Source organism: Mesoplodon densirostris, chromosome 12 (assembly GCF_025265405.1).
Source record: "Mesoplodon densirostris isolate mMesDen1 chromosome 12, mMesDen1 primary haplotype, whole genome shotgun sequence".
Classification (NCBI taxonomy): Eukaryota; Metazoa; Chordata; class Mammalia; order Artiodactyla; family Ziphiidae; genus Mesoplodon; species Mesoplodon densirostris.
Window position 1 is genome coordinate 73,124,126 of NC_082672.1, and position 23,246 is coordinate 73,147,371.

The 23,246-nt window shown below is 36.3% G+C and overlaps 1 protein-coding gene across 1 annotated transcript; it reads right to left on the minus strand.

Annotated features, from left to right (window-relative positions):
* Positions 1–1,829: 1,829 nt before the first annotated feature.
* Positions 1,830–21,905, minus strand: LGSN (lengsin, lens protein with glutamine synthetase domain). Its single transcript, XM_060114553.1, has 6 exons — positions 21,818–21,905; positions 20,275–20,330; positions 17,096–17,225; positions 14,418–14,615; positions 5,371–5,537; positions 1,830–3,029 (listed from the first exon to the last, which is right to left on the minus strand). Exons 1-6 carry the CDS (start codon positions 21,903–21,905, stop codon positions 1,830–1,832), a joined length of 1,839 nt encoding a protein of 612 aa, XP_059970536.1.
* Positions 21,906–23,246: the final 1,341 nt, after the last annotated feature.

A 23,246-nucleotide genomic window follows, 5' to 3' on the forward strand; every position in this document is an offset into this window, starting at 1 on the left:
ACATGCACACACACACACAATCACACTCACACACAAGCAAGAAAGGTGATTTTTGTCCAAGTAACAAAGACACAATCTCACGGTGCCTTAAAAGAGATAGAAGTAAAAATCTGCTAGAAAAAAATCAGGACAAACCTTCCACCCCGTTAGCACCCTTTACAACTCCATTCCTCAGTGCATCACTCTAGCCACATCACCTGCAGGTTAGTCGGCAGGAAGGTGAGGGCAGAAGGATGGGGAAAGGATGGGGAACGGAGACTCTGTCCTTGAAGGAAGTTTCCTAGAGCTTCCATACAACACTTCAACTTGCATTTCTTTGGTGTGAACCTAATAACATGACCACACTCCACCACAATGAAACCCCAGACACGTTTATATGTCACTATTGAGAACGGAGGGGAGAATAGAGACAGGGAGACAACCAGTAAGCTCCTCCCCCGTAGAATGTGTGGGGTTTCATTCTCTGGAGTGTTCTTGCATGTTCCTTTCCTTCTCCACACACCCTACACTACCATTCTCTCTACCCCTTAATCCACTCAAAAAATATTATTCTTATGTATCCATACATACTTCTCCTGCTCAAAGGAAAGAGGGTGAACAATTAGAAGAAGACAGGCTGACTTTCAGTATTAAAGCTACTGAGTACCATGGATTTGAGTTAGGAGGATCTGAGCCATATTCTAATCCTGTGCCTGCGTGTTTGCTCTCTCAGCTAAGACCACAGTTGGTTTTAATTGAACATAAAATCTCCTATTTGATTCTAAGCAGTGGAATAGGGTTTTTATTTGCTAGTAAGTGGATTTTGAATTTCCTCCCCAAAGAAGCTAAACTTTGCTGATAGTTACAATAGTATCTCATTCACACAAAGGTCTAGAACATTTAAGATTCTCTGGGGAGATACCAACTTCTGTGGGCAGGGGACTCGGTAATTTAAAGACAATTTTAGCTGAAAACATTGCCCTGGTTATCAAGGCAGTTGTTTTCATGCTCCAAAAAGCACCAGAGGTATCTTTGAAATCTCCAGTTTCAGAGTGGTACAAACGAGGCAGAGCCCACCCACCACAGCCCATCCCCATTCCATCCGTATTTTATGAATTCGGCTTCTATATGAGATACTGTTTAAAGAAACATTTTCACTACTTTCAAATTTTTAAATATTTGACCTCATTGTTCCCAGCTCAAAATCTATTTCTTGTGGATTTGTTTCTTGTGGACATTACAGCCTTGAAATTCCTTGGCCTTTTAGGAGCTGGTGATGAAGGGTAGAAAGAGAAGGGACATATGTGAAAACTTCTGCTAACTTGTCATCATGACATATTTTTGTAAAACTTAATTAACTCATTTAGAAGCATCACAATGATGCTTGCAAAATAGACCCTCAGAATGCATTGATGAGTGAGATTATATTAGCGGATATCTTTGTTTTGCTGGCAGTCACAACCTATGTGTATGATTGAAATTACTTTGTTTTTTTTTAGTCATTTAAATTTTGCATTCTAATTCTTAAGTCTTTTTAATTGTGTGAATATATTTGTTGCTCCCACAAAATTGAATATTCCTATCTAGGTCAACATACGCGGAGGCAATGACCACTGAGTGACAAGGTTTGCTGGTTTTCACGTCACAGCTGCACCACAACTTTATTGTTTGTTTCTGAATCAGAATCCTCTCAGCAACCCCACTTCATCTGTCAAATACTCCATGGGGACAAAAAAAAGAGAAAGCATTTGTAGTCTTGTTGTTGTTGCAAAAATCCAATCTTTTCTTTCTGGCAGATCAACTACTTAAGTCAAACTCACATCGTTAAAGGAATAGTTAAGTGTTTCACACTAAATAAAATACTCTAAGAATTTATTTCTCTCAGCATCTGTTTTTTCACTTTCCAACTCATATTTCTTCATGGCAACAAAATATCGAATAAAAGTTTCCCCTAGAGCCTGTCTCAGACATTGATCTTCCTCCAGTGCCATGAGGGCATCTTCTAGTTTCAAAGGGATCTCAGAAAGTTTGGGCTGATGAAGGTCTGTGCTGTCCTCTGGAGCAGCCAAAACACCATCGTTTCTTTGAAGTCCATCCAAGCCTGAAGCCACAGTGGCGGCCAGCACCAGGTAAGGGTTTGCCGTGGCTGAGCCCAGTTTATTTTCTATTCTGGTGCCTTTCTCACCATGGCACTTGATATTAAAAGCACAGCTGTTATCGTTGTATGCCCAGGTTGTCGGCACACTCTCCTTCAGGTCTTTACTCTCCTTGGAATAGCGCTTCCGGCAGCTCTCAGCAGGAGCCATCAAGCAGCTGAGAGCCGCGGAGTGCTTCAAGAGACCTGCCAACCATTTTTTCCCAGTGGTCGTGAGCTGCTCCATTCCAGAACTGCTACAGAACATGTTTTTCTCTCCATCGACATCCCAGAGACTATGAGACAAAATTCCTGAATTGCAGAATCCAGTCTCGATGAAAAAGCTGGTGATGTAATTATATTTCCTTGCCACTTCTTTGACAGCTGTTCTAAAGGTAAATGCGTTATCAGCTGAACTGATGCCAAATTCAGGCAGAAAGCAGATTTCCATCTGGCCAGGCCTGGTAGAGGAGGAAAAGCTCTCAACATTGGCCCCAGTGTGATACAACCCATCCACGAGGTCCTGGATGAAAGGCTGGTCGTGATCATTTAGCAATGCTGAAGCAGGGAGAGATATGGTCTTTGAATTGATAATTTCAGGTATACCAAAAATGCAAAAATCATAGATGAAGGCAGAGAACAGGGAGAAGCCAGAGTCCTGCAGCCGGCTCAGCTGCCTCTTTGCGATGTGCCTTGGGGAAGTCATCAGAGGCTCGCCAGTCACAGTGAACGTGTCACAGATCACCCTTGCAGTCCTCTCGGCCCACGGCAAAACTCTGAAGGTCGATAGCTCTGGCATCAGGACTATGTCACTATTAAAACATGTTGCTCTTATGTGATCCACTTCATTGTCCTTAGGATTTGGTATCAATTCAAGATAACCTCGGGGCATGTAAACACCATGGATCACTTTTTCCTGAAGAATTAAAGGATAGAGCAATCAAGTTTTGAAACTTGAAAACAAACAAACACTTGGGGGGTGGGAGAACGAAAAAAAATATTTAACATTTGTTGGTTAAAGCTAGCTTAGTATCAGACAAATTTTAAATAGTTTAAAATAGACCCCCCAAAGGTAATTTATAAACAAGGCTTAATAGCTTTAGCCTTGGAGACTTTACATGCTCATGTTCATGAAAACAGCACTCATAAAGAAAAGCTATAATGATAAAGAAAATGTCTATAGCAAATGACAAAGGTAAAACCTAACAGAATTATTTGAGCTGATCATAACCAAAAATGTTTTTTAAAGCACTTTTTATCGTGTGGCATAGTGGCTAATACTTCAGATAGGGCTTATTCTATTGTAATCCCCACAGGTAACTGACTCCCCAAAGTCTACAGTAAAGAATCCTCAGTCTTCCTCAGAGAGCTGAGGATTGTCACACCCGGGACACACAGGACAGAAGAGCCGGGACTGCTGACAGCTGCACTCCTCTCTTCACTCACCTTTACAACCCACTAATGAACAAACTACCTCACAGGTGCAGAGTTCCAGAAACCTTGCCCGTGAATGTGGACCTATGTTATAGTTTCCAAAATGTCGCAGCCTTCAAGTCATCAGTCCTAACTCTGTCATTAATTCCTTGTGTGAAGTTAAGCAGGTCACAGAACTATGTTATGTGCCTCATATGTTATGTGCCTCAGCCTCCATATCTGTGAAACAGAAGTGTTAGAGTAGATGGTTGCTAAGGCACTTTCTAGTCAAATACCTCTTGGGTGCAATGGATTTAGCTTTTATTTAACTTTTCTATGTGCCATACAACATGGAAATAATGAAGTTATAATGTTGAACAGACATATAAAAATGTAGAAATTGTGTAGTAGGAATATCAATAAGGTTTCATGTGTTGACGTTTCCATTAATGGGTGGAGAAAAAGCTGACTGTAAAGTTTGGTTCCTATGATGTCAGTGAACACCGTGAGGGTAACAAAACCTACTCACATTCTGCAAGCCAAACTCTTTGTTATATTATTTCCAAATCTCAAACAGGGTGGCTAACAAGGAGGGGCTGATGCTCGCAGAAGCGACTCTTCTGCAGGTGCCGGTGAGCCACTTCCTCCTTCACTTTCCACCATCTCTGCACATTTCCAAGTGCCATTTGACCTGGATGATCTAAATCTGCTTTTGCCAGTAGTAAAGTTGAGTAAGTCAAGCACCGTTTATTCAGTGCCTGCTTAATTTTCAACCTACTCAAGGACCTATGTACATAAACTTCGTGTGTGTGTGTTTGTGTGTGTGTGTGTGTGTGTGTGTGCAGGCAGATCTAAAGAATTTTTGAAGAAACAGATTTGAATCTTTTGGAATTCTTTAACAAGTGTTTTGAAGATGCCCAGTTTTTCCCAATATAAAGCAAATGAGAAAAATTACAATTTGATATTGAAGTAATAAGTAAGATATATTTAAACAATAATCTTAGAGGATGCTTAATTTTTATACTTTTGTATATAATACTGATGTCCCTTCCTAAGAAATGATGTTTCAGTAACACAGTTATTAAAGTAAATACATGACATAAACTGAAAAATACTCAGAAAATCTCAAAACATATCTAAAAATATATTTCTCGATATCACTATTTTTGAGAACTTAATAATATTTATTGTCATCCAACAAAAATAGGATATAGTCTTTTTTTTATTTTTTATTTTTTTTTGCAGTACGCGGGCCTCTCACTGTTATGGCCTCTCCTGTTGCGGAGCACAGGCTCCGGACGTGCAGGCTCAGCGGCCATGGCTCACGGGACCAGCCGCTCCACGGCATCAGCAGGCAGACTCTCAACCACCGCGCCACCAGGGAAGCCCAGGATATATTCTTATCAGAATTAGAAGCTAAAAGGGATATGCTTTTTATCTAGCAAATTCTATTTAATCTTTTTTTTTTCTCTTTGTATTTACTCCTGGGTCTTCTGTTGTAATTTTCTCATATCAAACAAATTATAATCTTCATAATTGCAATAAGAGAAAAAAGGGAGTGAAATTATTCAAGGCAGAAGGATGAAAATTACCAGTCTTAATTAGTTTTATATTTATATTGGGTAAATGAATTGCTGTTTGGTAGCTGAAAGTATACATTCAGCTCTTAGGGGAACAATAATGTGTCTGGGGAGTGGCAAGGGAAGAAGCAAAATGAATGATTGGTTTTCAACTAGAATTTCTGTACAGATTACAATAAAATAAGAAAGAGCAATAAGGACCATGTGCTTGCAAATGAATTGAATGAAATTATATTCAATCATAACTCTACTTGCAAAACTCACTTGGAAAAAGTGTGCAGGGATACTCTTAGACCTGGACACACCATGCAGGTCTGTTGCTTCAAATCGCACAAACTGAAGTTGATTTTTGGCCATTTCTTGTTTAATGTGTTTCATTCTAGAGGAGAGTTGAGGTGCAGTAGGAATTGGACTGCTGTTCCTGGTGTTATCTGTAAAATAAAACATGGTCTAAATCATTAGATCATGATGAACTGCGAGGTAAGATGAGGCTAGAGAATAGTAAATTATTCATTATGATCATTAACAAAAGCATCATATGTTTCCATGTCTTTGGCTTATTCCTGAGAACATTGTTCCTAAACAGTCTAGGAGATTATCACCTGGGACGAGGTGAAGGTTAACTCTATTTGCTTAAGTAAATAGCAATATTATATGTAAGCACTTACTGAAAATGTCTTTGCTTATGGAAATTAGAATATATTTACATCACTGCTTTGGCACCATATAAGGCTGTATATAGATGAGTATCATTGAAAAGAATTTGAGCTTCTTGAACTAACTGGTTTTACCCAAATAAAAAGTTCCTGTATGATTAAAGGTAAAATTATTTGTTTGTTTTTATTTTCTGTGCGTTTGCTTTTTTGTTTCATTTTCTTTGCCAAAAGAGCTTTATATCTTTATAATGGCATCTGAATCTAAGACATCTACATCTCTGTCAAATTTAAAATTTGTATAAATGAGCATATAAAAGTGTTTTTCAAGAATGAGAGTGTAGGAGATAAAAAATCTAGACTGAGTACTCCATTTTAAAAAAAATAGAAAACTTAAAAAAAAAGGTTTTTTCAAGACTTTTAAGATAGTCTACAAATTCGAAAACTCTAGAGTTAGAAAAGACTGGAGATAACATCTAATTCAACCAACTCAGTAGCTTAAGTCCCAGAGAAGTACAACCAGGTTCCCTGAATCACACTCTCAGTCCATCACCAAAATTGAAACTGGAACCCAGACCTTTTGATTCTCGGTGGGTGGCTCAATACCATAAAGTGACTGAATGTATCTAAAGTGTATGGGAGGATCAGGCACACAGTGCGCATCACAGATCTTGGCTACTGTCTGACTTTTAGGAGACGCAGCAGATTGTAGTCATTCAGCACAAACACTGAAGCTCATCTGCCTCCCTACAAATCGTGCCTTTGCCCTGGCAACTTTCCTTATCTTAGCTTTCTTATGTGCCTCAGCTTTCTCACTGACACAATATTACATATTTCATAGGCTTGTTATGATGATTAAACAAGTTATTTAACAGTTCTTGGCAGATAGTAAGCACCATATCAATGTTTCTTAAATGCATCAAGTGAGCACAATTACTCTAACCCTGGTAAATGGTACCATGATCATGTCTGAATCTGAATACCCATCAATCTGTCGCATCACTGATGTTGAACAGATGTAATTTTAAAGTGATGCTTGAGTATCGTTTTTTGAGATATAATTATGCTTTCAAAACATAAAGATTGACAGTTTAAAAACACATATTAAGTAGATTTTAAGTACATGAAGCACGTGTAGTCATTTGATTGGTTCTACCTATGCAATGACTGGTTCTACCTATGCAAATATATTAGGGATGCTGTCCCGTCACTGATAAATTTGGCTGCTCTGATGCTCCATAGGCTTTATAACGACCTTCCATTTAACAGAAACAATTAAGCTGTAGCAGTTACGGTGTTTTATGCCAAATTAGCAGTTGCTGTGTTCCCAAACTTATTCTTAAGTATTGGGTGTTCTGTCCAAGATGAATAATTCTCCTTAAAGAAAATAAAATTTATAGGCATTTTAAAATATGGAAAATTTCATATAATCAGTATTCTAAATGTAATAAACAATTACATGTAAACCATAAATATATTAATAACATAAAAAAATCAGAAGACATCTCCTATTAAAGGAATAGTCATTTTACTGGTTCACCAATAATACAATCACAGGTAATCATTAGTTCTTTGCCTTATCTGTATCTTCTACAGTTACTACAATAAATGTGTGTTATTTTAAAATAAGAAAAAGGTTTATCCACTCAATATAGATATTTTTTGTTACCACATACTATTTATACTGCACATATATTATAGGGGCAACCAGAAAAGGGCTGGGCACCCTTAGAGAGCTTTATATTATTGAGTGAGGAAACTATAGACAATAAACATGCCACCAAATGCAAAGGTGGGATAATTTATCATGGTGAAAGTGCTGGGGAAAAACCCCATAATCATCTGAAATATTAATTCTGTGAGATTTGATCACAATGTGGACAGGTCCAACCACTGATTCTCTCTAATATCACCAAGTTGCACTATGGCTGGACAGTGAGTGTATATATTAGTTTGCTAGGGCTGCCATACAAATACCATAGACCAGGAGGCTTAAACAGAAATTTATTTCCTTACAGTTCTGGAGAGTAGAAGTCCAAGACCAAGGTGTCAGCAGGATTGGTTGTTTTCTTCTGAAGACCTCTCTCCTTGGCTTGTAGATGGCCATCTTCTTCACATGGTCTTCCTCTGTGTGTGTGTTTCCTAATCTCTTCTTATAGGGACACCAGTCATATTGGATTAGGGCCCATTCTACAGAACTCATTCAACATTAATTACCCCTTCTAAAACTCTGTCTTCAAATACAGTCACATTGTGAGGTACTAGGGGTTAGAACTTCAACATATGAATTCTGGGGAGACACAATTCAACCCATAATAATATACTGACCAGTTTCCATTTTCTTCAGGGTCCTAATCACCACCTGCCATGTTGTTGTGTAATACCTGTTTACTGTCTTTCACCACTTGCATGTTAGCTCCAGGAGAGCTTACTTATTATGTATTTACTTACTTGCTATTGTATCCCCAGTACCTCCAAGCAGTACAGACATATCATAGGCACTCACTGGCTATTCCTTTAATAATTTAATAATTAATGTGATTTAATTATTTAGTTAAGCAATTAATACATTGTGTGATTTGACCTTGTCTAATTAAAAAGTAAAGATCAGCATCACATTTTGATATGTATCCTAAGTATCAAATTTTCATTTAAAAGTTTAATTCTTTCACCAAATATGAGAGCCCTATTCAATCAAATTTCATTTTCATGGCATCAACTAATCTGAATTGTCTGACTTTCTTTTCTTCAAATAAATTGTACTTCTTAGTTACAATTAAACCTTTTGGTCAGCCCTTCCCAGATGTGTATGATAGAGAATACATGTGTATGACAGAAGAACAGACAGATATTTGCCAGTTCAGGGGCTCATTTGTTTTTCTTATACTGTGGCTCCTGAGAGGTGCTCTCCTTTCCCATCTCCTCAGAGAGTTAATAAATTAAATCAATGTGCTTTTATAGAGGAAGTTTTATGGCTGTGAGTTTTTAAGGGGAAAAATAAGAAAACATGAAAAACCAAGCAAACCTCAAAGCTCTATAGCAGCTAGAAAGCCTTGGAGAAATGTCCATGTTCCATGACAATGAGGACATGTTTCAGTTATAGAGAACAAGCCATAGTCACTTATAAAAGGCAAATTAAATAGGTGTTTGGGCTTTCAGAAAACTCATTTCAAAAGAGGAAAAGTACATTTGAGAGTACACTCTGTAATACATTCAGCTTAGGGACGGCTGCCATGTTCCTTTCCTTCATCGACCTGGCTACCCTGAGAGCCACACTGTTAATGCAGATGTGACCCCACCTTTGGCCACATCACATTAGCCCAGCAGTATTGGAAAACACGGGTGGCAGAATAACTTGGTATAAAAGCTGGGACAAAAACAAAAACAATAAAAAGTGAGGGTAGGGGGAGCTATTCTTTGAAAAAATACATTTTTAATAAATTCAAAGTAGTTAATACAGAGAAGAAAATACCACATTGAAATTCCTTACACTTATCTTGGAGATTTATTTTTATATTCATTTTGAAATTATTTATTGGTTGTTTGTTTGGAGTTGGATACTTTCTGGTACTTGGGGCCTGTAAAAAATCTAGCCCTGGGCCAAAGAAGAACACTGTGAATTAATAAAGTTGAATCAATCAATGGTTATACCCACACCCCTAGTCATATTTGATTGGTGAGAAGAGAGCTCATGACACAGTTCTTTTCTCAGATATTTTGACTTGAGACTAAATAATGGTAAATTCCATTTCTCCTTTATGCCTGAAACTATATAAAACAAAGGTCACAAACTGTGAAAGAGCCAGCATAATCAGCAGATATTTTCTCATTAGCCTTCCCAGTGTTTGGAAATTTTTAAAATTAGTTGACACTTAAATATCAGAAAATTTCATATAAAAATCTTGAGTTCAACCTTCTCTTGAAAAAAGAGAAAGATTTGGCAACACTGCGTGAACATTTCTCTGCAGCAAGCATTGGCTGGAACTCTGAGGTGGACTTCAAATGGGGTATGTATGCATCCTCTAATTCATGGGTTGGCAAATGTTTTCTGTAAATGACCGGACAGTAAATATTCACAGCTTTGCAAGCCATGTGGTCTCTGAGTGAGTAGCACTCACTACTTTCTCACCAGCACACCTCACTCATTGGCATTATCTGCCTGGCCCCTGTGGCATTTCTATTGATAGTCCCTGATGCTTAGAGGCTGCTGGTGCTCATGTTCTTCACTTCATGGAGAAATTCGTGAAGCCAAACACAGAAAGAGACATTCATGAAGCCACGGAGAAATGCAGACATGAGAGATGGTATGAATTGCCCCCGAGGATGTTGACACCCTAAACCCTGGAACATGTAGAATATGTTAAGCTGCGGGGCAAACAGGACTTTGCAGATGTAGTTAAGGTTATGGACCTTAAAACAGGGACATGGTCTTGTATTATTCACATGAGCCCTTAAAAGCAGAGAACTTTCTCCAGCTGTAGGCAGAAAAGAGGTGTGGAAGACGAGGAATTCATAGAAATTCCAAACATGAGAAACATCTGAGGCACTACTGGCTCAGAGATATAGAACCAAAGGCTTCCAGGAGCTAAGGGCCACCCCAGCTGGCAGCCAGCAAGGAAACAGGAACCTCAGTCCTATGACTGCAAGGACATGGATTCTCCCAACAGTGTGAATGATCTTGGAAGTGTATCATTTCCTAGAATCTCTAGCTAAGAACTAAGACGGCCAGCACCTTGATTTTGGCCTTGACATACTTGAGCAGAGAAAACAGCTGTGCAAACCTAGACTTCCGATGTACAGAACTGTGAGATAATGAATTGTGTTCTTTTAAAATGCTAAATTTGTTATGGTGGCAACAGAAAATTAATATATAAGGAGCCTGACAGTGTTCACTTTCAGCCTCTGTGTCCTTCTTAAGCCCTGTGTGTGGTAAAGAATTTCACCTTGCCCAAAGAGAGCTCTGGCCTTTACCCTTGGCCCTGACTGGTAATCTCTAAGCCCTTAGAATGTCCTGCCTGACAAGAGTGCCTTTGTTTTCCTTGTGTCTCTGGTCACACTAGAAAGTCCAGCAATGTCATTTATTACTGAGTCATGTGGCATCAGCTTGACCCCAGTGGAGCTGGAGACTGAGGTCAGCCGTGTGGCCAGTTGACTGTGGAGCTCCAATAAAGACCTGCACACCAAGACTAAGGTGAGCTTCTCTGGTTGGCAATACTCCATTTACATTGGCACACACCTTTGCCAAGAAAATAGTGTTTGTCCATGACTTCAGTGGCAGAGGACAAGTGGGAGTTCCATGCTTAGAACTTCTTTGGACTCTTCATCATGAAACCTTTCCTTAATTGAATTTAATCTGTATTTTTTCATTGTAATAAACCATAACCTTGAGGATAATAGCCTTCGGTGAGTTCTTATAGCTAATTATCAAAACTAAGGTTAGTCTTAGGGAACTCCCAGTCTTGAAATTGGTTTCAGAAGTGAGAGTAGCCCGGTAGACAGTGTATCTTTAACCTTACACCCTGCTATATTTCTACCTTTCCAAACCTTGTTTGTTCAATCTTTTCATCATGGATTCCTATGTGGAATAAATAATTTTAAAATTAATTTCTATCACTTGGATCCCACAGATTTTTGACCAATACACTCATAGGCCAAAATAGCTATATCACTATTGATAACCCATAAATTTAGAATAACATAATTTTTAGTATCTGGTCTTACATTTAGGTCTTTAATTCATTTTGAATTTATTTTTGTGTATGGTGTTGGAGAATGTGCTAATTTCAGTCTTTTCCATGTAGCTATCCAGTTTTCCCAGCAACACTTATTGAAGAGACTGTCTTTTCTCCATTGTATATTCTTGCCTCCTTTGTCATAGATTAGGTGACCATAGGTGCATGGTTTTATCTCTGGGGTTTCTATCCTCTTGCATTGATCTATATTTCTGTTTTTGTGCCAGTATCATACTGTTTGATTACTGTAGCTTTGTAGTGTAGTCTGAAGTCAGGGAGCCTGATTCTTCCAGCTCCGTTTTTCTTTCTCATGATAGCCTTGGCTTTTCAGGGTCTTTTGTATCTCTATACAATCGTAAAATTTTTCATCTAATTCTGTGAAAAATACTACTGGTAATTTGACAGGGATTGCTTTGAATATATAGATTACTTTGGGTATTATAGTCATTTTGACAATGTTTGTTCTTCTAATCCAAGAACATGGTATATCTCTCCATCTGTTTGTGTCATCTTCAACTTCTTTCATCAGTATCATAGTTTTCTGAGTACAGATCTTTTGCCTCCTTAGGTAGGTTTACTCCTAAGTATTTTATTCTTTTTGATGTAAATGGGATTATTTCCTTAATTTCTCCTGATCTTTCATTGTTAGTGGATAGGAATGAAAGAGATTTGGGCATATTAATTTTGTATCCTGCAACTTTACTGAATTCATTGATGAGTGGTAGTAGTTTTTTGGTAGCATCTTTAGGATTTTCTATATATAGTATCACGTCAACTGCAAACAGTGACAATTTTACTTCTTCATTTCCAATTTGGATTCCTTTTACTTCTTTTTCTTCTCTGATTGCCATGGCTAAGACTTCCAAAACTATGTTGAAAAACTCTTAGAGGAAAACATAGGCAGAACACTCTCTGACATAAATTGCAGCAAGATCCTTTTTGATCCACCTCTGAGAGTGATGAAAATAAAAACAGAAATAAACAAATAGGACCTAATTAAACTTAAAAGTTTTTGAATAGCAACGGAAACCATAAGCAAAATGAAAAAACAAACCCCAGATTAGGAGAAAATATTTGCAAATGAAGCAACCAACAAGTGATTAATCTCCAAAATATACAAACAGCTCATGCAGCTCAATATCAAAAAAACAAATAATCTAATCAAAAATGAGTGGACGATCTAAATAAACATTTCTCCAAAGAAGAAATACAGATGGGCAAGAGGCACATGAAAAGATGTTTAACATCACTAATTATTAGAGAAATACAACTCAAAACTACAATGAGGTATCACCTCACACCAGTTAAAATGACTATCGTCAAAAAAGTCTACAAACAATAAATGCTGGAGAGGGTGTGGAGAAAAGGGAACCCTTTGTTGTTGGGAATGTAAATTGATACAGCCACTATGGAGAACAGCATGGAGATCCCTTTAAATACTAAAATTAAAACCACCATACGACCCAGCAATCCCACTACTGGGCATATACCCTAAGAAAACCATAATTCAAAAAGAGACATGTACCAGAATGTTCATTGCAGCACTGTTTACAATTGCCAGGACATGGAAGCAACCTAAATGTCCATCGACAGATGAATGGATAAAGAAAATGTTGCACACATATACAATGGAATACTACTCAGCCATAAAAAGGAAATAAATTGAGTTATTTCTAATGAGGTGGATGGACCTAGTCTGTCATACAGAGTGAAGTAAGTCAGAAAGAGAAAAACAAATACCATATGCTAATGCACATATATGGAATATTAAAAAATGGTACTGGTGTACCCAATGGCAGGGCAGATATAAAGACACAGACGTAAAGAATGGACTTGAGAACATGGGGGTGGGAAGGGGGAAGCTGGAATGAAGTGAGAGAGTAGCACTGACATATATACACTACCAAATGTAAAATCGATGGCTAGTGGGAAACTGTTGCATAGCCCAGGGAGATCAGCTCGATGCTTTGTGATGACCTAGAGGGCTGGGATAGGGAGAGTGGGAGGGAGGCTCAAGATGGATGGGATATGGGGATATATGTATACTTGTAGCTGATTCACTTTGTTGTACAACAGAAACTAACACAACATTGTAAAGCAACTATACTCCAATAAAGATATAAAAAATAAAATAAAATAAAAATAGAGCTACCATATGATCCAGTAATCCCACTACTGAGCATATATCCAGAGAAGACCATAATTCAAAAGGATACATGCACCCCAGTGTTCACTGCTGCACTATTTACAATAGCCAGGACAAGGAAGCAACCTAAATGTCCATCAAGAGAGGAATGGTTAAAGAAGATGTGGTACATATGTGCAATGGAATGTTACTCAGCCATTTAAAAGAACAAAATAATGCCATTTGTAGCAATGTGGATGGACCTAGAGATTGTCATACTGAGGGAAGTATGAAGGGCAGAGAAAGACAAATATCATCTTATATGTGGAATCTTAAAAAAAAAAAGGTACAAATGAACCTACTAACAAAATTGAGTTACAGGTGTAGAAAACAAACTTACATTTACCAAGGGGGAAAGGGGGGAGAGATAAATTAGGATTAACATATACACACTATATATATAAAATAGATAACTAATAAGAATCTTCTGTATGACACAGTGAATAGTCAACACTCTGTAATGACCTATGGGGGAATAAAATCTAAAATAATAATAATAACAATTTTACTTTTAGAAAAGTCTTGAGAGATCATATATTGCAACCCTCCCATTTTCCAGATGAGCAGCCTAGTGGGGAAAGAAAACTGTAAAGCATTTTATAAATGATAGGTGTATAAATTATTTTAAGTGTTCTGACTTTCAGGCTAGCATCTTCAACCAACAACACAATGTCACTAATTCAAAAACAAATCTGGGATTACCAACTAGACCCATATGCCAGTTTGTCCCAGAGTCCTTACCAGTATAGCTGGAGTTTGGGTGAAATTCACCACCAGGAGCACTAGCTGATATTTTGAGGGCCAATGGCTTTATCACTATTGTCTGATCTTTGGAGTCCTTGTCATCTTCTGGCAAATGAGATTCAGCAGAGTCAGGTCCCATGACTGGTTTGTTGGTATCTCCCAATTTGTGGCACACCATTTGGTTTCTAATCCTTTCTGTAGAAATAAAGAAAAATGTTAAGGTCTTCTGCCCATTTTTGATTAGGTTGTTTGTTTTCTTGATATGGGGTTTTATGAACTGTTTGTGTATTTTTTATATTAACGTCTTCTTGGTCTCATTGTTTGCAAATATTTTCTCTCATTCCATATGTTGTCTTTTCGTTTTGTTGATGGTTTCCTTTGCTGTACAAAAGCTTTTAAATTTGATTAGGTACCAATTTGTTTATTTTTGCTTTTATTTCTTTTGCCTTGGCCTAAAGAAAATATTGACTGATATAAGAAAATATTGCTACAATTCATGTCTTCTAGGAGTTTCATGGCGTCATGTCATATTTTGGTCTTTAAACCATTTTGAGTTTATATTTGTATATGGTGTGAGAGAATGTTTTAATTTCATTGATTTCCATGCAGCTGTCCAACTTTCCCAACACCACTTGCTGAAGAGACTGTTTCTTCTCTATTGTATCTTCTTGCCTTCTTTGTCAAATATTAATTGACCTTAGGTATGTGGATTTATTTCTGGGCCTCTATTCTGTTCCATTGATCTATATGATGCTTTTGTGCCAATACCATGCTGTTTTGATTACTGTAGGTTTGTAGTATTGTCTGAAATCTGGGACAGTTATACCTCCAGCTTTGTTCTTTTTCCTCAGTATTGCTTTGGCAATTCTGGGTCTTTCGTGGTTCCATATAGATATTAGAGTTATTTGTTCTAGTTTTGTGAAAAACGTCATAGGTAATTCGATAGAGATCACATTAAATCTGCAGATTGCTTTGGGTAGTGTGGCCATTTTACCAAAATGAAATAGACATTTCTCCAAAGAAGACATACAGATGGCCAACAGGCACATGAAAGGATGTTCAATATCACTAATTATTAGAGTAGTGCAAATCAAAACCACAGTGAGGTATCACCTCACACCAGTCAGAATGGCTATCACCATAAAGTCTACAAATAAATGCTAGATTTAAAAAGGGAACCCTCCTACACCATTGGTGGAAATGTAAATGGGTGTAGCCACTATGAAAAGCAGTGTGGAGGTTCCTTAAAAAACTAAAAATAGAGCTACCATATGTTCCAGTAATCCCACTCCTGGGCATATATCCAGAAGAGATGAAAACTCTAATTCAAAAAGATACATGTACCCCAATGTTCACAGCAGCACTATTTACAATAACCAAGATATGGGAACAACCCAAGTGTCCATAAACTGATGATTGGTTTAAGAAGGTGTGAGGTGTATATATATACACACACACACATATATATATATACATACATATACACAATGGAATATTACTCAGCCCCAAAAATGAAATATTGCTATTTGCAGCAACATGGATGGACCTAGAGATTATCATACTGGGTGAAGTAAGTCAGACAGAGAAAGAGAAATATATGATAATCACTTATATGTGGAATCTAAAAAAGACAAATCTATATACAAAACAGAAACGGACTTATGGTTTCTGTAGTAGATTTAACGGTTTTCATAGAAACAAACATATGGTTACCAAAGGGGAAAGGGAGAGTGGGGAGGGAAAAAATTAGGAGTATGAGATTGACAGATACACATCACTATATATAAAATACATAAACAACAAGGATTTACTGTATAACACAGGGAACAATATTCAATATCTTGTAATAACCTATAATGGAAATTAATCTGAAAAAAAATGTATATAACTGAATCACTTTGCTCTACACTTGAAACTAACACAATACTATAAATCAACTATACATCAATTTAAAAAAAGAAAGAAAAATGTTTAAAAATATTGGCACTGTTTTCAACTGTCTTTCAATATGATGTAAAGAGGAATACTTGAGAAAATAATTTATTCCTAGGCAGTGACATACCAAATAAAGGGAAGTGGGAGTAGTTCACCCTGGTTTTCAGCCATATGGGGTTGCATTTTCTGAAGAGAATTTTAAAACAATAATAAAGTTTACAAAAGTCTAACTGCATTTTATTGTTGCCATGCACTGGCCATTTGTACTGCCCCTGCCTTGGAACATCACTCCTCCTAGAATTGAGACTGTTGTCCAAATCAACTCCTAGTTTCAGCACTGTTTCAAATCCACTGGAGTCTAGTTGGAATTCCAACATGTGTTATGAAAACTTGATCCACATCTTTATTGTGGCCTCTCTCAGTAATGATCTTTGTACTCATTCTCAGAGCAGAAATATGCTTCTCTTCTTACTCATATGTTCCTTCTGTTCTGTACTCTCTTTTGTTCACACTACTATTTTCCTAGTTCTACTCCCTTTAAATTCTAAATATTTTTATTATTTTTATATATTTATACTGCAAGCCTATATTTTCCATTTTTTATGTTGCCTATGTAGGAATAAATTTTCTTTCTTTCTTTGCTTCTCCCATAGAAGAGAATAAAAATGTTTTATGAAGAAGAGACCAAATAGAGATTGTCTTTGACTACATATTATTGGGGGATCATAGTAGCAAGATACCTTTTGAGTTGGCTATATCCACTTCTCCTATTTCAGTTGAAAACATATGTAGTTTAGTGACTTCCTTTCTTGTCTTTCTTAAGTTACTCATCCTGCTGGCTTTAGTCTCATTACCTTCATCTCTGATGTCCTGTAATAATTAATAAACAAAAAGTCAAATAACAGATCATGCATACAATGAAATTTGGAGGTCAAGAAAGAATGATGGTATAAAAATAACTCTAGGAGATTTTAAAAACAAGGTAAATTTGCTTCCACATCCACTTGAATAATTCAAAATTAAGAGGCTCAACATTCTGCTGACAGGATGGATTTTCTGTATATCTCCTTTTATATGTGGTACAAAAAATATCACCAAATAAATTAAAATCTTGCCCAACTAGTCAAGATTTTCTATATCTTTTACTCTGGGATATTTTGCATTATTTATTCTTAAGTAATTTTACCAAACCCATTTTAGCTTCAAAAATCCCTCTTTTATAATTTTTCTCTCTCTTTTTTTAGGATCTCTGATGTTTTTGACCAGAGATATAAGTATTATACCTAAGGAATTAGATTCTCCTCTTCTTACCCTCATCCTAATTGCATCAATATTTACTTCAAAAAAGCACATGCTTTCATAAAATTCTATTTTGTGACTGTATTTTATGTGTGTGAAACAATGTCATGTTCAAACTGTTTTATAGCTTGGGAAAACCTAAAGAAAAACATATTAAAACAAAATAACCTAACTTCAACACTCTAGTTATAATCTTTGACAGGATCCCTTGACAGAGGTGTCAAGGGCAATTCCCCCGTGGGGAGCTGGACAGTGAGGCAGGGGCTGGGGATGGAGGGCTCTGGTGTCTCTGCCCGATCAGTGGACAGAATCATCCCTGCAGTCCTGAGTCACAACTGAAATAAATAAGAATTCTTTAAAATAAAAAGCTGACATTGATTTTTTTCATTTATCCACTTTTATTTTTAATTCACTGAAATAATTTTTAAAAGAATCAATTATTTTCTACTCAAATGGCTTGATACTTTATACACATCATAATGTACTGACTACAGATTCTATTCTAAGTTTTGTGTAGGTGTCATTACTTCTACCAAGTCAACTTTTCTGATTTTTTTAATGAAGTGTAATTGACTTAAAATATTATATTAGTTTCAGGTGTACAATCTTAAATATTTTTATAGAGTATACTCCATACAAAGTTATTATAAAATATTGACTATATTCCTTGTGCTGCACATTACATCTTTGTAACTTATTTATTATCTGCCTAGTAGTTTGTACCTCTTAATCATCTACTCTTATTTTGCCCATCCCTCCCCACACCTCTCACATTTGGTAGTTTGTTCTCTGTATCTGTAGGTCTGTTTTTGTTATATTTTTTCATTTTTTTAAATTCCACATATAAGTGAAAATATACAGTACTTGTCTTTCTCTGTCTGACTTATTTCACTAAGGATAATATGGCATATATATATATATATATAATGGAATATTATTCAGACATAAAAAATGAAGTTTTGCCATTTGTAACAACTTGGATGAACCTGGATGGAATTATGCTGACACTGGTATTTTTAATTTTTTTTTTTACAAACTCCTCATTGTGGTTTGAGGTCAGAGGGTCAGGGTCAAAAACTATATTCTAAAATGTTTCGAGCTATTTTCTTTTTGAAGAGCTATTTCTGAAGTTTCCATCCCTGGAGACAAGTTATAAATACATGTCCAGAGTGGTTGCTGGGGAACAGCTGTACCATTTGTCAATTAAATCAATTCAATCTCTGAAGACTAAAAGAAGAAACATGAATTTAACTGTTTTGTGTCTATGTGTAGTTATGATACATTGTTCTTATTGTTACCATGTTTTTGAAAAAGATATATTTCATAGGATAAAGTCTTTGTGTGATTTTTTTTCAAGGAACTAATATTTATTAAGCACTTAATGTATACTAAATACCAACATTATACTTTAAAATTTTTTAATTTTATTATGGTAGGAACACTTAACATGAGATCTAGCCTTTTAAATTTTGAAGCAATTTTTAAGTTGGCCATACTGTTTTTTTCTTTTTTTAACATCTTGTGTGATTTCAAATTTCACTTTTTAGAAAATTGTGGTCTTTCACTACAGATAATCTTATATTTGGATCATGTGATATTTATTGTTATAGTCATTTATTTTTTTCTAGTAGTTTATAATTTTATTCAAATATTTGTGTAATTTTTCCCTATGCACTTTGGATAGGATTCTGACAGTGACATACTAGCCTTATTGTATATATTCACAATTTCTAAGATTGCATTGCCAGAAATATACATTATATAGTTGTAATTTGGGTAAATGCTTTTGCATATTTATGTCTCTAGTTATTTTTAAGAAGTCTTCTTTAGAAAATGACGTATTAGGCCAGTTACACGAATTTCAAAGGAAACTGAGCAGACTAATATTTGTGTTAGTTTGATTCATTAGGGATCCTCTCATACACAGATTGATGGAATCAAATGAAACAAATTTTAAGATTTCTTCCAGCTTCAAAGTCTAACTGCAACCAAATAACAATGTGCTACAATTGAGCACTCTGTCAGGCACATTTCTTCAGCATAACCCTCAAGATGTTAGAATCTCCATCTTACAAATGAGAAAAGTGAGACCCTGAGTAACTTGCCCAAGGTCACGAAGGTGAATGGAAAGTAGAGAGTATTGATGCAAACAGGTCCTCTGGTTTCCAAAATGCCATTCTGCTTCCTAAATTTCAGAGACTCAAACACAGAGAATGTTTATTTTAGTAATTTTCACCTGCCTTTATATAAACCAGACCAAAAGGGGAAGTTTATTAAGAAAAACAAGGACAATTTATCGAGTTCCTAAAATGAGAATTTCACCAATAAAAACCCTAGAACTAAGTCACAGTATGTGCCTCTGACTCCAAAATAGATGCTCAATTTTTTTTCAAATGAAGAATACATTTAGTTCAGTCCTTTGATTTTCCTTTATATACTAAAATGATCATTTCTATAATAGCTCAAACAAATTTAGTGGATCTCTGATTTACCTCACCTCCAATAAGTATTTGTATTCTCTTTAATCTCTTAACTACATTTAGTTACAATGTGAATGATGTTTCAGTAAAAAAAAAAATCTACTAGTCAAGATTCATGTGATTTGAGTCCTAATTCTGACTTTTCCACTAAGTAGCAAGTCCTCGGGAGCCTTGGCATTTTCATCTGTAAACACTGCTATAAGTACAATTCCCAAAAGCATATTAACATTTTACAAGTATTTTTATAACCAAAAAATGTTATATATTATTTACTACTCACAACTTTTAGGGAACATTTATTATCACCTAAGTTTTGCCAAGGCAGAAACAGGTTCACCAGGGTTAAATGATTTGTTCAAGGTCATATGACTGCCAAGGAAGAATGGGAATTATCTGGGGAGCTTCCCAAATTACCATAGCAGACAGCTGAACTACATGAAATTCCACTTCTATTTTATAAGATTATCTGTATGACTTCTAAAAATTTGTTCACTCAACTCCCTTATTTACATATTCTTCTACAATTTTATTGTGTTTTAATAACTCTTTCCTGAATAAGGGTTAAAACCATCTTAAGTCACTATCAGCTTAAACTTCATCAGTCCAAACAATGAGGACTATGGATAAGGCAAAATCAAAGACATAAAAATAAACAAAACATGGTCCCTTTCATAAAGAATCTTACAATCTAGTATAGGCAATAAAGTGTTGTTATTGAAGTTGAAGGCTCCCATGTTACAAAGAAAGAGATAGTTAGGCTACCCTAATTCAGAGGCAGCAAACTCAATGCTGAGCTGGTAACAGAGACGCAGTGGGCTGTACGTTGAACACCAAAGCTGACATCCATCCAAGGAAGGAGCCAACGTGTGGATCTAGCCAATAGTTGCCATAACAAAATATGGCCCTAGTGATGACAGTTTTCCAAATTTCCAAGGAATGCCAGAAATCTGGATTTTCATATGAAATTTTATGATTTTTTTAAATGTTGGCAATCAATTTAAAGTATAAAGTAGGAAGTAAAGAAGAAAAGAAAGATATTCAATTCCCATATAGCCAGATCTCAAAAAGACTGGAATGTTGTTCAAAATATTCAGCAGTGCTAGAGGCCCTGGGCACAATGATAACAGCAGAGACCACCTATTTTTCCCCAGCAGTGGTGGCTAGTGCAGATGGTCAAGATATTTAACCATTAGTACAGATAATAAAAATAACAAATACTTTTATTTTACCTACTATGTGTCAGCTCTCTTCTAAATGCTCTGCGTTTCGTCTCAGAACAACCACTTGAGATAGATACATTGTCATCTCCATTTTAGAGATGAGTAAAACTGAGTCAAAGAAAGACTAATTAGCCCACACATCTTGTAAGTGGTAGAGCTAGGACTCGAACCCAGGTAATTGGCTCCAGAGCACAAGTGCTTAATGCATTGTTAATGAATACAGTCAGTCAGAATGCCCCAGAATCATTGCTGGGGTGCTGGGAAGCCAGAGCAGGATTCTAGAGGGTCCCTGCAGGACCAGGTGTTAACTCTTTAGTAGATGGATTATGGAGAGGTCTAAGGGCCCCAGGGAAACAGTAGGAGAGCTAGAGAAGTTCAGAGGGTTGGGGTACCTTTAAGGGACTCTTGTCAGCAGCTGTTTACCAACCAGTTTAGAAAAGTTTTATCAAGTAGTTGACATTACAGGTACAGCTGACAAATTTCCTGGTTACACCATTAAGTCGGACAAGCCGTGCCTGATGCGTAGTAAGTACTAAATAGATGTTAGTCATGATTATCTTAACCCAGGCACTGTGCATTACTGAGGATCTTTGCTTCAAAGATACCTCTTTCTAGGCTACCTCATGGGCCCTGAACTCATGAGAGATGACTCCTATTCAGTCAGGCTCTAATCCCTCCCTTTTCTAAGCATCTCTAGACTCTGAACATAGTAAACTAGTGGAAACTCTCAGAGAGGTGAGGGTATGTCAAGTAGTCTGAGGGTTCTCAGTGGGGAGCCAACATACTCATGCTTGTAATCTACAGCACTGCTATTAAACAGGCAGACTGTTTTATAAATAGGGTCTTCAGAGAGTCTTCAGGGAAACTAGGCCAAGCTTAAACAGCAGAGGGGACACTTGAACTAAAGATAGAAAGAAGTCAATAAACGAAGCTGGAAAAACCATGAGCATAAACACAGATATGTGTGAACATTCAAATCTAATTTATGCTTAATTTGGACAGTCTCAAAATTCTACTACAACAGGTTGACTCTGATTTCTTTTGACATTTCCACCAGAGAAGCTTTTCACACTTCAGATACTTTTCTACTATCATTCTATCAGATGACTTCAGTTCATACACAGGAATGGCCTTTAAAGAATATTTCATATTACAAGATATTTTCATAATTCATGTTTTTCTCATCACAGCATTTCCTTTGAACATTGTTTATATGGCTTAATGTGTTTGTCATTTTGCATTTCCACTCAGTGGCTGATCAAGTTAACTAAAAGATTTAACCTAAAGGGGTACTGCCAAGCATTAAATTTAGGCATAATTTTACCTAATAAGTTTCTTTCCAGTAAAGTAACCAGTGTTATTTAGATTCTGTTCATTTACTTTTAATTTTCTCTGTTACCTTTTCAATGTCAATACTTTAAAAATCCTTGTTTTAACCCCTGTATACTGGCTATAGTCTGTGGTATAGTTATTAACGCATTTACCATACACTCTGATTTTGTTGATGAGGGGAGATGCATGAAACAGCCAGCAAGAAAAATAAATAAATAAATCCCACATCCCTACATCAAGTTGCTTTGGGTTTTTTTTGTTTCTTTTTTAATTTTTGTTTTTGTTTTTGTATTTGCTTGCTTGATTTTTCATGTACATACCCTCATTAATAAAATCAGAGTTTGGGGTTGACATGTACACACTGTTATATTTAAAATGTATAATCAACAAGGACCTACTGTACAGCACAGGGGAAAAAAAGTCAGAACAAGTTTTAACCTGTGTTAGAAATAATGTTAAAAAGGATCAGTGATTATCAAATTTAAAAGAATATATCAAAGAGAAAAAAATTTCAGTTTCCTTAAAATGTATTCTTCAAAGAAAAGGGGAAGAAATGTGTT